Source organism: Carassius auratus, chromosome 12 (assembly GCF_003368295.1).
Source record: "Carassius auratus strain Wakin chromosome 12, ASM336829v1, whole genome shotgun sequence".
NCBI lineage: Eukaryota > Metazoa > Chordata > Actinopteri > Cypriniformes > Cyprinidae > Carassius > Carassius auratus.
Window position 1 is genome coordinate 201,772 of NC_039254.1, and position 18,358 is coordinate 220,129.

Below are 18,358 nucleotides of genomic sequence, written 5' to 3' on the forward strand. Positions count from 1 at the left end.
AAACAGTTGAAATTTCAGACTTGAGGAAATAAAAACTCTTTTCTTGTAAATAATTTGAAAGAAAAAAGCAGTAAATAATGAACAAATGAAGCCTCTGAACTAAGATCTTTTTCAGGACATGCATCTCGAAATGTAACATCTTAGGAAAAAGTCTCTCTGTTTGATCTGATTTTAGGAGGTTCTGACCTGGTTCTGAAAGTTTGAATGATTAGGATTATTATATGATTATATCTAGGATAAATCGATATTGCTGCTATCATAGATATACATAATACAATTTAAATATTATTACCCAGATAAAATAATCAGTTAAACGCATACAGGATTCAACTATTTTTGCAGGGCATGCTATCACATTAAAATATGATGATGTTGGAATTGTATCTCTCTTTTTGTGATCATGTGCAGCCCGAGGAATTAATTTAACTGGATTAACCCATACACATAATAAAGTATTTATTGTGGCTATGGATTAAACGGGACGTCGTGCGTCCGCGTTCACGACCGCGCTCCCTGTCCCGAGCGCGCACACGAGAGCGCAGTCCCAGAGAGCAGCTGTTCCCATTATCGTGGGGTTTCCAGCACACGCACATCCAACAACTTCACGGAGGTTTTCAGGGTGTTTTGACACATGCACGAGCACAGAGGAGTAAAGCGTTTGTGAGTTTGTGAATTTATTACAATAATCTCATGCGCGCGCAGCTGCTTATTATGACCGCACACAGCGAGATCTCAGAAGGAGAGCTCCAGAGAGAGGAATCTGAAGATCTGTTTGAGATTGGAGATGACCTGGAGCTCAATCAGTTTGATGGACTGCCACATTCCTCCAGATACTACAGACTCCTGCAGGAGAGGAGAACTCTGCCTGTTTGGAAACACAGACACGAATTCATGACTTTGCTGGAAAAGAATCAGATTATTATAGTCTCAGGCACAACAAAGACTGGCAAAAGCACACAGGTGAGTTTTTGAGATGTATGCATGCTCCCTCATCAAGTTTCTACCACTTTTGCTGTTGGTAGATGCCAGACAGATGTCTGAACTTCAAGATATTTAAATTAGGCAGTTCCTTTTTATCTGGAATAATTGTTGAAATACAAAAATACGAGACACCTCAGATTTCAGGAGAATCTTAAGAAAGTGTGTAAATATAGCATCTGTTGTAATAATGCTTGAGAAGCACTAAATATAGCATGGAGAAACACAAGCCCTGGCTGTCTTGATGAACACTAACTTCAATTTGAGAGCTTTTACTTTAATTGATAAGCTCCTCATTACTATAAGCTACTGAACATAACTGAGACCTGTCACATGCATTATTGTTTAATTATTACCTGTTTAATTATTGTCACTTTGTGCAAATTAAAATCTGGCTAATTGTGTGTTATGCCTCATCAGTTGAGAAAGAGGCCTGTGGAATAATTAGGCATAATGAACCCATATTAATGATGCAATTATTATCCATGTCTTGTTGCAAAGCTTCCTCCATTGCATTTCAGTTCAACATCTAATTCAATTGAGATTCCAGAAATTGAAAATCATAATAGACAACAAGAAACAGTTCGTGCCTGTATATGAGATGTATTTCAGACCTGCAGAGTTGAAGTCATGTGTTCAGCTGATGGTTCGGTCAGTCGTGACGGACTTCTTGCCTCGGCTTTCATTTTAATATCATTTGAGTTCAGCAATTGTAAAAGAAAAGAAAATGCTTTTAGAAAATAAGAAATAATGCATTTATTTAGTTTTACACTACTAAAAGTTTTAAATAATAGAAAAAAAGGTTTCTTTTTTTTTTTTTTATGTGTTGCAATATCAACCAATATTAATATTGATAAAAATAAGAACCTATAATGTTAATAATACAGCACCAATAACAGTTGAGTATTTTAGACTAACAAATCATTATATTAGAATGATTTCTTAAGGATCATGGAGTTGCATGACATTGTACAAAATATTAATGTAGAAAAGTTTGTAATAATATTTCAGTACAATTTTTTACTGTATTTTTATCAGATAAATGCAGACTCGAGACTTCTTTCAAAAACATTTAAAAGTCATAATCATTCCAAATGTAGGGTAAACAAGTGACAAAAAATCTGCCAACAGAACAAATAAAAATATTTTTCTTCTATATATATAAATATCTTAATAATACTTAATACTTCCAATGTCAGGATACTGGAAAACTGTAATACTGATAACAAAACAAAACAAATCTGTACTTTTAGATTAGATACATTTAGATACAATTTTATATTTTTGATGGATCTGTTTTTAAAATAAGACATTGAAATACATTTTATTATAACAAGACATTAGATCAGACGTTTTCATTTTAAAATAATATATAATAAATTTTAATAATAATTTTCTTTTACGCTTTCATTTTTTTTACCTACGTGACTAGACATGAATAAAAAAACATTTGATTAGACACCTTGCCTTATATATATATATATATATATATATATATGTATGTGTGTGTGCGTGTGTGTGTTCTACATATATTTGACTAACACATATATTTGACTAGACATAATTAATAATGAAATAAACATTTCCTTATGATATTAAGTTGATTGTATTGTTGAACATGTAATCAAAAGATTTTTATAAAAAAAAAGGAAAATAAGAATAAAAAATAACAAAAAGTGGTGATTTTTTTTTTTTTTATATATATAATTTTTTTTTTTTTTTAATGTTTTATCATCTGAAAGGTTACCAATCAGTGTCAATTTGGCATCAATGCAAATTGTGCATATTGCACATGATGATTTGTGCATTATGTGTAAAGTGGAAATAGGAATCCTGTTCAGTTCACCTGATCTGCTCAGGCTGAAGGTCTAAACCTGCAGCTGTAAAACAAGTCAAGGACAGGTCTGATTGTGAAAGCCATCCACAGGATACTGAAATCATCTCAATATATTATAATTTTTTCTGAATGCTTCTGTAATGTAATCGACTGCATGCAGATGCTGATAGCTTGTGTCCATGTCTTCAGATCCCTCAGTGGTGTGCAGAGTTCTGTCTGTCTGCTCAGTATCAGCACGGTGTGGTGGTGTGCAGTCAGATCCAGAGACGACAGGCTGTTGATTTGGCCCTCCGTGTTGCAGACGAGATGGACGTAAACATCGGGCACGAGATCGGATACAGCATCCCGCTGGAGACGTGCTGCTCCAACGATACTATTCTCAGGTCTCAAAAGTGTCACCATCTCCAAAAGGTTTCAAGTTGGTGATATTTTAGTTTTGTGCTTTGGCAGCTAAAGTATGAGCAGAATGTGCCATCTTCTGAAATGTTAGAAATACTTTAGGCCTTTTTGCTTTATTATGACTCGGTGGAGGTCAGGGAGGCATTATTTAAATTTTTTTTTGATTTTACCAGACTTTAAAATTTTATCATAATTTAAAAGAAATATAATAATAATATTTAAAACAATAAAAACTATAATATTCAAATTTCAAATACATCAGATTTTTGTTTTATATATAAAAGAACAAATATATATTTTATAAAAGTTTAATCAAATGTCTTATTTTATCATATAAATATGTATAGTCAAATATGACTAAAGCATATCAATACAAAACAAAAGAAATATAGTCTAAATCATTAATAAAAACATGAAGATATATATATATATATATATATATATATATATATATATATATATATATATATATATATATATATCTTATTTGATTTTATAATACAAAGTCTAATCAAACATGTATTTTATTTTATAAAGAAATGTCTAATTAAATGTCTTTTATTATAGAAATATGTATAGTCAAATGACTAAAAATAAATTAATAAAACAAGATAAAAATATATATATATATATTTGTTTTATAAATGCATCTAATTAAATGTCTTTCTTTATTATAAAAATGTGTTTAAAGCATATCAATAAAAAACATAATAAAATTAATAAAAGAAAAATTTTACATAACAAATTAATGTCCAGTCAAATAAATCTTATTTTGTTTTATTACAGAAATATGTCTAATCAAATGTCTAAAACATAAAAAATAAAAAGGAATTATATTTCACAAAAAGAAGTGTTTTATCAAATGTCTTATTTTATATTAGAAATATGTCCAATCAAATGTCTAAAAACTTATTAATTAAAAAAACAAAATAAATCATTTTTATTTATGTTTTTATTTTAGTGCTTCTGCTTTTTTTTGTGCTTTTTTTCATGAGGTTTTGTTGAATAGGTCACTAATAATATAGATAGAACTTTGTACAATTATGCATCTTTCTACGTCTATATATTTAGCATATTTATCTGTAGCCTTAATGTCAAAACCAAAACTGCGTTCTGGTTGCAGGTACTGCACCGATGATGTCCTGCTGGGGGAGTTGATGTCAGACCCCCTGCTGGAGCATTATGGGGTGTTGGTGATAGACCAGGCCCATGAGAGGACGGTGAGCACAGATGTTCTGCTGGGTCTGCTGAGAGAGGTGCTTCTCCATCGGCCTGAGCTCAGGGTGGTGGTCCTGTCCGCTCCGCCTGCTTCAGACACGCTCCTCAAACACTACGGGAACGTCCCACACCTGCATCTGGACGCCCCGTGCGCTGGTGAAGTGATCCACAGCAACAGCAGCAGCGCTGAAAGCTTCCATTCGGCTCTGAGACTCACGCTGGAGGTCCATCGGTCCAGAGAGCCTGGAGACGTAGCTGTGTTTCTAGCTTCAGAGCAGGTGAGATGAAGTGTGTGAGGGGATTAGAACAGCTCGTGAACTTTTTTGCTTTACAATTTATTGTAGCAAAAATTAAAGCATTATTATTATTATTATTATTATTATTAAATTATCTGGACAATTAACAAGCATTAACCTGGGATGATCCAAGAGCTGGAGAGTTTCACTAAAAGGGAATATTTGATGAATGAATGCGTGAATGTTTGATTGAGTGAATTAATAAATGCATAAATGTGTGATTGAGTGAATGAATGCATAAATGTGTGATATAGTGAATTAATAAATTAATGCATGAGTATATTACTGAATAAGTGAATGAATGAATGAGTATATTAATGAATGAGTGAGTGAATGAATGAGTGCGTGAGTGACTGAATGAGTGAATGAGTGAGTGAGTGAATGAGTGCGTGAGTGACTGAATGAGTGAATGAGTGAGTGAGTGAATGAGTGCGTGAGTGACTGAATGAGTGAATGAGTGAGTGAGTGACTGAATGAGTGAATGAGTGAGTGAGTGAATGAGTGAATGAGTGAGTGAGTGAATGTTTGAATGAGTGAATGAGTGAGTGAGTGAGTGAATATGATAATGAGTTAGTGAGTGAATGAGTGAGTGAGTGAATTAATGAATGAGTGAGTGAGTGAATTAATGAATGAGTGTGAGTGAATTAATGAATGAGTGTGAGTGAATTAATGAATGAGTGTGAGTGAATTAATGAATGAGTGTGAGTGAATTAATGAGTGAGTGAGTGAGTGAGTGAGTGAATTAATGAGTGAGTGAATGAGTTAGTGAGTGAGTGAATGAGTGAGTGAATTAGTGAGTGAGTGAATGAGTGAGTGAATTAGTGAGAGAGTGAATGAGTTAGTGAGTGAGTGAATTAATGAGTGAGTGAGTAAGTGACTGAATGAACGAGTAAATGACTTCATGACTGCATGACTGAATGCATCCAGCTCACTGATCTAATAGATAAGAGCACTTGTGTTAATTGGATTTTGAACACTAATGTTTAAAAGTTTTTGTGTTTGAAAAAAGTCTTAGCCACTGCTGCATTTGAGCAAAAATACAATTAAGAACAGTAATATGTTGAAATAATTTTGCAGTTTAAATCAGCTGTTTTCTATTTGAACGTATTGTAAAATGTAATTAATTCCAGTGATAGCAATGGCAATATTTTGTACATTATACATTTATTTTTTTACTGTATTTACTGTTCTCAGATGTTTTTGTGATATTTTGTGTGTAAATATCCCATCCCATCTTCAAGTAGCCTAACAGCACACCAGCAAGGGAACTAGTTGCACACAGAAATTGGGGTTGGATGTTGTTCAAGTAATCGTAACCTTTAGCAGTAGCAGTAGTGATGCTTGCTGTAGTGGACAGCACTAACACAGTGTTCTCCGTGATGACAATGACTTTGTTGTGCTCAGCACGATCAGCAGTGTCTGAATGAATACGTCCACTCAGCTCTTCCACTCTGCCCTGTAAAATCACATTAATGCCACATACATAGATTTAACTGGTTTAATCAATCACAATATTACAGACAGTTACCAATCACTTTTTTCAACATCAACAGATGGTAGAACAGAAGCTGCATCTGACATCACATTTATTTATTTGCACAGACTGTTTAATGCTGTTCATGTACATGTATTTGTGCAAAAATTGCATAATGTACAGTAAATAGTCTTTAAATTAAAAAAAAACTCATGAGATGGTGAAGCTGCTATATCATAACAAAATTACTGTTGATTATTGGTCTTGATATTCTAATAATTTTGTGGGGAAATAAAAGCAGTCCTATTTTTAGAGCTGTTTATGAATTTGTTTGTTGCTTTGTACAGTTTAGAAAATCAAGACCCTATGTAGCATGAAAAACAAAACCATTCTTTTGAAGAAGCTGAATCTCTGGAATCTTTTCTGCACCTTGTTTTATAATGATGAGCAAATTGTCAATTGCTAAATAAAAAGTCAACGAGAAGTGCACTAAACAACTGTTCTCTCCAGTGGCGAATCAAAAGCCTGTGTGTGTGTGTGTGTGTGTGTGTGTGTTTCAGGAGGTGCTCTGTGCCTGTAATATTCTCTCTACAGAAGCATCCAGGATGAGTGCATCTCTGGGAAAACTGAGAGCAGTTCCTCTGTGTCCTGGATACTCTGTAATGTGTCCACCAATCACAGAAACCCCACAGATGAGTAGGCGGGTCTTCGTTTCCTGTAGCCAATCAGAGGACCTGTTCTGGCCGGTGGACACCATTACTTTTGTCATCGATACTGGAGTAGAGAAGAGATTAGTGAGTGTGCTGAAAACTACGTTTGTTGTTGGTTTTGTAGCTTTTCGAATCAAAATTTCACTGTTTTGCAAATGTGTTTGAGCAGTCTTGTGATTGTAAATTCATATAATCTGTGGTATTGTGTGTAGGTGTATAACCCACGAGTGAGAGCCAGTTCAGAGGTCATCCGACCCATCAGTAAATGTCAAGCAGAAATCCGTAAACGACTGACCGGATCAACAGGTGTGTACAGTTTAATGGAAATCACAGTTTTGCAAATAAATGTAAAACATTGCAATTCTGTAAATATTGTGGTGATGTCATTACTGCATTTTAAATAAACATAATTTATACATAAGTGGATATACAAAATGAATGAATAAAAGAAGTGTATATCTTGTCTTTATTCCAGTCAGTCATTTAATGTCCTATTAATTTATTTAATATTATATTTAATATAATTTAATACATTATTTTATAATGTATTGGTATTATTTGATATTATGTTTATTATTTAATAAATGATTATTTTATATATTTATTATTATTATTATTATTATTATTATTATTACATTGTTTTATGATTATAATCAGATTGTAGGAAAATGAATTTCAAAAAACATAAGAAGTGATTAAAATTAGCTCTCCGTTAAGCGTGATGAATTTTGAAGAGGAATAAAAAGCACTTAAGCTTTAAATCAGTGGCATGTGATTTCACAGCATTTGTTTGGCTGCACAGTAGAGAGTCATTTTCAGTAGTGAATCACTGCTGAATGTGTTTGTTTGAAGGGAAGTGCTTCTGTTTGTATCCTGAGGACGTTCAGCTGCCCGCTGAGATCCCTCCTCGCATTCTGGAGTCCAACATCACATCAACAGTGCTCTATCTGAAAAGGATGGAGACGGCCGGGATCAGAAACTGTGACTTCATCAGCAGACCTGGTGGGTCAGATTTAATTTCATTCAGACCAGGATGTCACAGTGGCATATGACAGTAGTCTACATTCAGCTTTACCAATGAATAGAATGTCAGTAAACTGTGGAAGCCCATTTCCGTTATAAAAATTCACATTTCTGACTTTTTTTTTTCCTCAAAAAAGTTTTTTTTGTGAGTAAAAAACACAGAAATCTGACTTTTTCTTGCAATTATGAGTTTATATCTGACAAAATCTCAGTTTTGAGTTTATATTTGACGAACTCTCACAATTATGAGTTTATATCTGACAAAATCTCGCAATTGAGTTTATATCTGACGAAATCTCGCAATTGAGTTTATCTCACAATTGAGTTTATATCTGACGAAATCTCGCAATTGAGTTTATATCTGACGAAATCTCGAAATTGAGTTTATCTCGCAATTGAGTTTATATCTGACGAAATCTCGCAATTGAGTTTATCTCACAATTAAGTTTATATCTGACAAAATCTCGCAATTGAGTTTATATCTGACGAAATCTCGCAATTGAGTTTATATCTGACGAAATCTCACAAGTGAGTTTATATCTGATGAAATCTCGCAATTGAGTTTATCTCGCAATTGAGTTTATATCTGACGAAATCTCGCAATTGAGTTTATATCTGACGAAATCTCGCAATTGAGCTTATCTCACAATTGAGTTTATATCTGACGAAATCTCACAATTGAGTTTATATCTGACGAAATCTCGCAATTGAGTTTATATCTGACGAAATCTCGCAATTGAGTTTATATCTGACGAAATCTCACAAGTGAGTTTATATCTGACGAAATCTCGCAATTGAGTTTATCTCGCAATTGAGTTTATATCTGACGAAATCTCGCAATTGAGTTTATCTCACAATTAAGTTTATATCTGACAAAATCTCGCAATTGAGTTTATATCTGACGAAATCTCGCAATTGAGTTTATCTCGCAATTGAGTTTATATCTGACGAAATCTCGCAATTGAGTTTATATCTGACGAAATCTCGCAATTGAGTTTATCTCGCAATTGAGTTTATATCTGACGAAATCTCGCAATTGAGTTTATATCTGACGAAATCTCGCAATTGAGTTTATATCTGACGAAATCTCGCAATTGAGTTTATCTCACAATTGAGTTTATATCTGACGAAATCTCGCAATTGAGTTTATATCTGACAAAATTGGAAAATTTTGAGTTTATATCTGACAAAAACTCGCAATTCTGAGCTTATATCTTCCAGATATGAATTGCAAAGGGGGGGGGGGGGTGATCTTTTAAACAAATTTCATTCAGTTTTATTTTTTTATCCAAGCTTCCATAATAAACACCATTGGTAGCTCACCTAAAAGAGGTAGAGTTTTTCATGAACGCGGCAGGTTTAGTCTGTAAAGTCTCACTGTAGACTATAATTGTTGCTATTTTGAAGCTGTGTGGATGGGTTTCTGGTTTCTGACTGGCGTTCGGTCATGTGTGCATTTGCTGAACTGAGAGCTCTTCTGTCTGCTGGGTTTACACTCTTTGTTTCTGGACTTTGGGAAGCTCAGAGGAGAAAGAGAGAAATTCATTAGTGACCAAACACACACAATACACAGGAAGAGAAGGGGCTCAGTCAGTGTCTTTTAGAAATAGCAGAGACAACTGCCCAGACTTGTTTCATTAGTTAACACATTTAATAAGTTGTGGAAGGACACATTTGCATGATTTTTGCTTTGATTTGCACTTCCAGATCCCGAGGGCCTCATGCAGGCGTTGGAGGAGCTCGATTATCTCGCTGCTTTGGACAACGATGGAAACCTGTCTGAGATGGGCATCATCATGTCAGAGCTTCCTCTGGATCCACAGATGGCGAAGGCTCTGTTAGCGTCCTGCGAGTTTGACTGCGCTAGCGAGATGCTAACCATCGCCGCAATGCTAACAGGTAAAGCTTGAACACACTGTAAAATGTGGCCAACTGATTTCCAATGACTAATAGCCAGTCAGCCATGTGTTATATATATTTTTTCATTTATAGATATTTATTATTATTATTATTATTACTATATCATATGAATATTATCCATTTTTACTATTAATTAAAGACAATAAAATGAACATTTTAATAAATTTTCATTTATTATAAAGAAACGTTAAATTAAAGAAATAAATGACATATTTTACATATTATTTATATTATTAGATTGCATTTTAAAATAATAACGTATTATGCATGCTATGCAATTTATTATTAATAAAATGTAACTATATAAATGTGTGTATTAATAATATTAAACTAAATTAAATAAAAAAAACTGAAATATATAGTTGATTTTTTTTGCATTGCATTAATTGTAAATATTAATACAAGTGTGTGTGTGTGTGTGTGTGTGTATATGTGTGTATATATATATATATATATATATATATATATATATATATATATATATATATATATATATATATATATATATATATATATATATAATTAAAATATATATATTTTTTTTAGTTATTTATTCAGTTATTTATTTATTAGAAAAAAAAAACTAATTAATAGAACTGAAAAATCTGAAATGAATAAATAGATTCTAGAAAGGAACTTGTATAAATATATTGTTCAGAATAAATATATTTAAAGTTACAAATCATCATCCTTTGTGGCATCATTTCCATGTTCTTTCAGGTGATAGTGAAGTATTTTTTTTAATGCACAAGTGTACCTAAATTAATCTCTAACTATACCTGGTATGGATATGTTTTTAAAACACACTCACACTCGTTCCGTCTTCATGCACCTGTTTCCATCAGCACCAAGCTGCTTCCTGGAGCCCCCCGTCGGCATGGTAACAGAAGTCATGCGCTGTCATATGAAGCTCCAGCATCCAGAAGGTGACCACTTCACCCTCATCAACATCTACAACACCTTCAAACGCAGCCAGAGGGAACCATGTGAGCGCCGCTCTTCCTCTCATGAGTGCTCAGGTGAAGAGCGAGAGTGTGTTAAGCGTCTGTCTGTGTGTGTGTGTGTGTCAGGTCTCAGTCAGGAGCAGTGGTGTGAGCAGTACTTCCTGTGCTGTGATGCCCTGCAGACGCCATCAGAGCTCAACTCACAGACGTCCTGAAACGCATCGAGCTGCCCATCTCAGAAGCAGCCTTCGGCACCAAAACCAACGCACTCAACATCAAGAGAGCGCTGCTCGCGGGCTTCTTCATGCAGGTCTGAAAACATACGTTCTTATGGACATATGCAGTACGTTTTTTCTTATGTCATAGTGTATTTTAACTGATGTATAATTGTAGTGTTTTTTTTTTTTTACTCCTTGTTTATTTTATTTTTTTTACAATTTCTTTATTTACTCATTGTTTAATTTTTTATTTGTTTTATTTACTCATTGTTAAAAAAAATATTTGTTTTTTTTACTCATTGTATATATTTTTTAATTTATTGTTTTATTTATTGTTTCTTTTTTTTATTTATTGTTTTATTTACTCAGTTAAAAAATATTGTTTTATTTACTCATTGTTTATTTTATTACATTTTGAGCTATATATATATTATATTATTTTTTATTATTATTAATTTCTCTAAGGTCCACTTATAGTGGTAGTAAGGTTTAACATTCATAAACCATTTTGATATGTATTTTAACTATTATTATTTTATTCAACTATTAATATTTATCCAGGTGCTGTATTTATTTAATTTTAATTTTATTATTATTTTATTTAATTTACTAATCTCCCTAAGGTCCACTTAGTGTGCAAATAAAGCTTCAGAAATATTTTTGAGTTATATTTCCATATTTGCATTATTTTAATTTTTTGTTGTTGTTGTTGTTTGTTTGCCTGAGGTCTATTTATATTTGTATAAGTTTCATAACCTATCAGAAAGTTCTTAGCTGTATTTATATTTATTTAAGACTATTTGGTTATTTCATTCCACTATACACTGTCAGTGTCCATTTCTGTAAAGTTTCATTTGTTTTTATTTATAATTATTGTTTGTCATTTTCATAATGTTATTTTTGTTTAATTATTTATTTAAATTTCCATTTGAATAAATCGTTTTCTAAAAAAGAAAAAAACTGATAGCTGTTAGTACAAAACCTTAGTCCACACTGTTTTTCCTCAGGGCTTGATTTGAAGTGTCAGTCATGATTGTGTTCTGGAGCTCTCCTGTGTCCCTCAGATGGCCAGAGATGTGGACGGTTCGGGGAATTACTTCATGCTGCTGAACAAACACGTGGCTCAGGTTCACCGTCTGTCGCGTTACAGAGCAAAAGCTCATAAACTGGGTCTGCCAGAGTGGGTTCTGTTCCACGAGTACAGCCTCTCCGACAACAACTGCATCCGCACCGTCACACAGATCTCTCCGCAGACGTAAGTGTGTGTCATCATCAGTAATCTCTGGTCACACAGTGGACAGCTTCTCAGATCCACATCAGCTGCTGCTCACCTCTGCTCTTCTTACATTCATTCATTTACAGAAATAAACACTGCCAATATGAACATCCTGAACATTATTAGACATTTTAAAACTATGGTTTCCTGAATGGGATATGTTTACAATCAGCATTGACAATTGACTATTTAATAATAATAATAATTAAAAAAAAAAAAAAAATATATATATATATATATATATATATATATATATATATATATATATATATATATATATATATATATATATATAAACACATGATAGGTTAAAAAATTGATATCCCGAATGCACTAAGTAGAAGCGTGTGCTAAATGTATTAATTTAATTTAACATATACATGTTTTATTTTATATTTTTAAATATATATTTTTTTTTTACATTTCTTATATTCATTATTATTTATTATTAAATGTTTGTAAATTGTATTTTTTGTTTACATTTTTATTATTCATAATTTTAAATTGATTAAAACGTTTGCTCTTGACGAAGTTTCTTGAAAATTTAGTGTATATTTAAATTTTGTGTGGCATCTCTTATGCTTAAAAAAAGGCTGTATTTATTTGATTAAAAGTAAAATAACACAAAAAATTTTTTGGAATACTATTATAATTTAAAATAACAATTTTCTATCTGAATATATTGTTCAATTTTATTTATTCTTTAGAAGGAAAGCTGCATTTTCAGCCTCACTCCTGCGGTCTTCAGTGTCACATGACCCTTCAGAATTGCTGCTCAAGAATCATTATTAATGCTGACAACCATTGTCATATGTTTTGTTGCACAACGTTTAAAAAGTTAACAATTTATTTGAAATAGAATATTTTAGTAATTAATGCTTAAGTCCCGTTCTCTTCTGTTTCAGGTTTCTTGAGATGGCGCCGCAGTATTTCTTCTGTAATCTTCCGCCGAGCGAGAGTAAAGAGATCCTGCAGCACATTCTGGACAGTGACAGGACGGGGGACGCAAGAAGAACGAAACCTCAATCGTCCGCGCCAGAAACAAAGACTGAGACGACAGAAGCTGAATCACATGACCGATGTGTCATACAGTGACCTCATCGAATCACATGTGTAAATATTATCTGGGATTGTTACTCTTCAAAAGACACTCCAGTCCTGTTTGGGTGGTTTATTTTCTGGGTAATTTCAACGGATTATGTACAGAAATAAATGTTTTCACTGGTTTGTGGCTGGTTTATACATTCAACCTGGGACATTAAACATCTCTTATCCAGAAGAAGAAGAGCTCAGTGTTCAGACGCTCAGATATTCGGTCATTTTATCGATGATGGCTCCCATCTTGTCCATCGGGATCACCATCACGGTGCGGAACGGTTTCATCGGTACGTCTTCGAAAGACCACTTTCCCGTCGCACAGGAGTCGGCCTCGTCCTGGACGCAGTAGCTGAACTTCAGAGTGGCTTGCTGCGAAACAACAAAATGTGTTGAATGTCGAGCCAAAACAACACTTTTCTGTAGATTCACAGTGCTGTTATATTCAGGTTTCATACATTTAATAACGTCACGGATTTCTCGACTATTTACATTTAGCTCCGAAATATTTAATTGGGTAGAAACTTTCTGATTGCAATTTTTTACTGGAAAAACTGGAAAAGTCACTGAAATTCATTAGTCAAAGCCAGGGTTATTATAGTTAACAAATTAAAAGCATACAATTATTTACATGAAATAAACATTTTAGATAGTTTTCAAACATAAAAAAAGCAAATAAAAGTTGCAAAACACCAGTGCTGAAATTTTAAATAAAAATAATATTCAGTATTTGAAAGTAAGTTAATTTTTATTTCAGCTTGTTGACAAATAAAATGTCAAAAACTGATAAACTTAAAAAAAAAAAAAACTTGACATTTACAAAAAAAAAAAAAAAAATCTTTTAAATGGAACAAAAAGCAAAAAAACAAGTAATATTTAATATGAAATAATATTTTAAATTATAATATTAATATAATTAAATATATACTTAAAATATATAATATTTGAGCTAGTTTTCAAACAAAAAGGAAAATAATAAAAAATAATAAAATGATAATTAATAAAAATATAAATAACAAAATTTACTTTTATTTCAGCTAGTTGCCAAATAAAATTTCTAAAACTAAAATGAATTCATAAAAACTGTTGACATTTTAAAAGAAATCTAATAAAAAAAAAGACAAGATAAATTTTAAAACAGAACAAAAAGCAAACATTAAAAACTAAATGCAAATATACTATATAAAAAAAATTCATTACTGTTTCATCACTGACAATTAAACTTGTGTTAATCAGTAAAGTCAATTTTGAGGACATAGTGACTTCAATATACAGGTGCATCTCAATAAATTAGTCGTGGAAAAGTTCATTTATTTCAGTAATTCAACTCAAATTGTGAAACTCGTGTATTAAGTAAATTCAATGCACACCGACTGAAGTAGTTTAAGTCTTTGGTTCTTTTAATTGTGATGCTTTTGGCTCACATTTAACAAAAACCCACTTCTACAAACAACTTCAGTCTGTGTGCATTAAATTAATTTAATACATGAGTTTCACAATTTGAGTTGAATTACTGAAATGTATTTGATTTATTGAGAAGCACCTGTGAGTCTAGATGTGAGAAGTGAGAGTTACACTGACCTCGTAGAAGAACTCCTCCTCGTCGTTCACGAACAGCAGCTCGTCTTTGGGTTGAGCTGCTCCGGATCTGCTCTTCTTCGCTGGTTTGCAGGTTTTACTGATCATCAAGCAGAAATGGCATTTACCGCTGGGTTTATTGGTCCTTTGTGCTTCGGCCATTTCCTTCCTGTGAAACCAGACCGCATGAATAACCATCAACACCTGCACTAAACTGTGTTCCTCAAACTCAGATCCATCTCAAACTAGCAAACTGAGAAATGTTTGGTTGTTTTTTATGGTGCAACACTTTCCTCAGTGTTCACAGGGATTGTGCACTAACCACATCAGAGACACGTTACATAAGATCCTAATGAATCCAGGTGATGGCTGTCAGCTTCAGCCTGAAACAACACGATTATAACACGGAGACGTTCCTGCATCTTCCAGCAGGAGTCTCTTCATTCAGTCACGCTGGAAAAACTGCCTGATGATGGTCACTTTAAGAAAGTGTGTTCATATTGTGTTTAATATAATTTTTTCAACTGATCGTGCACCTTTATAATTTTTTTTAAACATTTGTTTTTCCTTTTCAATCACCATTTTAAGGAAAGACACGCCAGATGAAGAGATTAAAAAAAAAATGAACCAATATATCATCATAATTTTCCATTTGACCGATTATCAGACGGAATAAGAATATCAAACGTGTTTTTTGCATTATAAGGTTTTTTTATGTTTTGTTTAAATAGGCAAATGGGGCTTTATTTAACTAATGGACTAATTTACATACATTTTTGTCCAGCAAAAAAAAAATAATAATAATTTGGGATAAATAAAGCCAGGTTTAATTTATTTATTTTTATTTTTTTTAGACAGGTTTTTACAGAGTGGATTTTAGATTTTTCTTTTTGTATTTCTTCACAAATCAGAAATTATCAACAGCAAATAAACAAATAAATAAAGTCACCATGCTTTTAGCATTATTGAGATAATATTTTACATTTTTATATTATTTATTTTTTTTATTCTATTTTCATTTTAAAGCTTTAATACAAATTTGTTGTTTATTTTTAGTAGTAGTTTATGGTTATATACTTTTCTATTTAAGTTTTAGATTTTTAGTGCATTGAAGTAACCTAAATGAAAAAGATAAATATTTCCTAGGCAACTAGATAAATTAAAATACATTTTTGAATAATATATATATAAACTATATTTTGTATTTCTGTTTAAATAACCAAAATTGTTTTAGTTAACTGTATTCATTTATTTATGCATTTAATTATTTAAATACACATTTAACAAGTTATTTGCCTCTCCATACTGAACAACACATTATGAAATGCACAAAATCTCAAAACTGACTAGTGCATAAAACAACAAAAACATCAACAATGTCTCTGCATGTGTTGTCTTGTCTTAAATGTGTAACCCTACCTATATTTGCACATGCCTACATGTATATCTCCAGAAGCACACCCTCTGGTGGTCAAAGCACTGAACACTTACTGAAGTTGTTTGTGCATGGGGAGGGCGATCTGTGGCGGGACGTTGACGAATCTCTCGCTCAGCAGCAGCCCGACAGATTGACCGTTACCCAGCAGCAGCTGCTCGAAGCGCTCCTGAACATCCGGGGAGCTGCTTTTGGCACACTGCTCTAAAAGCATGTCCTTCAGCTGCTCCAGACACTCCACACCCTGATCAACACACACCAGACCATCAGACGGGACACACACATCTGATTCAGTATTGGGAGTATTTTTCTCACCTGTCTCTCGGTGAGGTTCACCATGCTGATGACCCCAAACACCTCGTCCGGGTCGCCCTCGTCATCGCTGTCCTCCGGTACCTCCGCTTGCTGGAGCAAAACACAGTAAACATACTTAAAAACATGCATTACAATCAAAATATAATAATTAAGGACATATACACTGTTCGTGTTCATTACGTTTAATAATATATTATATTATACATATGGTGATTATCAGTGTATTTTAGAGCAGGGTTTTTTTTTTTTTAAATACCATGAACCCCAAATATATTAAACCTTACGAGGAACCCTCATGCTAAAAAATTCTAAAAATATATATTTTCATGTACAAAAAAAAAAAAGTTGTATTTAATTAATGCATATTATAAATGTGAGAATATAGTTAGTGTCTTACATTGCTGCAATGTAATTTTTTCGTGTATATATATATATGTTTGTTTTTCTATAAATAGTATTTTATTAATTCATTTATTTTGGATCTTAATTTAGTTTTTTTATCATCTGTATATAATTTTTTCTCTCTACCATTCTCTTTAGCACTTCCTTGTGACACCTGGTTTGACGAAATAAATAAATTTGTTTTAAGGATAAGTAATAAGTAATAATATAGTGAAATATACAGTTACATAAGGGAACACATTTTTGCAAAAAAAAAAAATACACTATTATTAGTTTCTAAAAGTTTTGTGTTGGTTTGCTTGTAATAAAAATGAATGGTTTAAAGTACAACCAAGATCTGATTTTGATCATTAACTTAATTATATTTCATAAAAAAAAAAAAAAATTAATGTCCATTACTATAATGGTGGTTATCGGTCTATGATAATGTACAAAAGAGATAAATTACCATTAAAAAAATAAATAAATAATGAATAAAAAAGTATTAAGAAACCCATTTTTAAAGTCTAACCCTGATGACGCTGCCGATGTGATTCTGCTGGATGATGACGTCAGTCAGATCAGATGTGTTCACGTGAGACTTCAGGAACAGCTGGAAAGACAAAAACATACATATTCTTAGGGATTTGTAATCTTTGTTGAAGTGCAAACTGAGCAGTGTAAGTTATATCTTCACGTTCAGTGCGGTTCAGACGTGAATGTCTCTGTACCTGCTGCAGAAGGGTTTTAATGCCGTGAAAGTCGTTGTCAGATATCGTGTGTGCCTCAAAGTCCACGATAACCTCCTTAACACAAATCAAAACACATACACTAAATGATCACACACACAAAAACACGTATATTAACACAGAGCCAGTCTGGCCTGCACATCACGACATCATTGGCTCCAGAAACAGTTAAAATCACAACTTACCTCGTTTATTTCTTCTTCTGAATTCTCATTGTCCTCTTCGCCAGAGTCTTCCAGACCCTCGTCCGAGCTTTCATCCCTGTCTTGAGGGTTTTGTCCCGTTTCAATAGCTCGCCTCTTCGCAGATGAAGCCATGTCGCTCTCTACAGCATGCAGGAAACGGACACAAGTTCACGCAGAGCAACGTTCTGTGTTGTGCACATGGTAGGAAACTGAGGAGTCGTATCGGCCATGTTGGCTCAAACTAGGCGTACAAGGATACGCACAATACCTCCTGGTACAAGATCCAAAATGGCGTCTGTTTCAGATGACGATGTTCGAGAAGCAACA

At 32.9% G+C, this 18,358-nt stretch overlaps 1 protein-coding gene and 1 pseudogene across 1 annotated transcript; one reads left to right on the plus strand and one right to left on the minus strand.

Moving 5' to 3' along the window:
* The first annotated feature begins 426 nt into the window (after nt 1–426).
* On the plus strand, nt 427–13,518 carry LOC113111364 (putative pre-mRNA-splicing factor ATP-dependent RNA helicase DHX32; annotated as a pseudogene).
* LOC113111365 (protein BCCIP homolog) lies at nt 13,450–18,202 on the minus strand. The gene is made up of 7 exons (XM_026275991.1): nt 18,032–18,202; nt 17,829–17,903; nt 17,630–17,710; nt 16,717–16,806; nt 16,458–16,645; nt 14,970–15,135; nt 13,450–13,760 (listed from the first exon to the last, which is right to left on the minus strand). Exons 1-7 carry the CDS (start codon nt 18,161–18,163, stop codon nt 13,590–13,592), a joined length of 903 nt encoding a protein of 300 aa, XP_026131776.1. The 5' UTR covers nt 18,164–18,202; the 3' UTR covers nt 13,450–13,589.
* Between the last annotated feature and the right edge of the window lie 156 nt (nt 18,203–18,358).

Bases quoted from the DNA above. Each gene is read 5' to 3' on its own strand.
- LOC113111365 (XM_026275991.1), bottom strand. From the start codon at position 18,163: ATGGCTTCATCTGCGAAGAGGCGAGCTATTGAAACGGGACAAAACCCT. The intron at 17,711-17,828 runs GTACAGAGACAT...TTGTCTTTCCAG, and splicing joins TTAAAACCCTTCTGCAGCAG to CTGTTCCTGAAGTCTCACGT. The intron at 13,761-14,969 runs GTCAGTGTAACT...GTTGTTTCGCAG, and splicing joins AGGAGGAGTTCTTCTACGAG to CAAGCCACTCTGAAGTTCAG.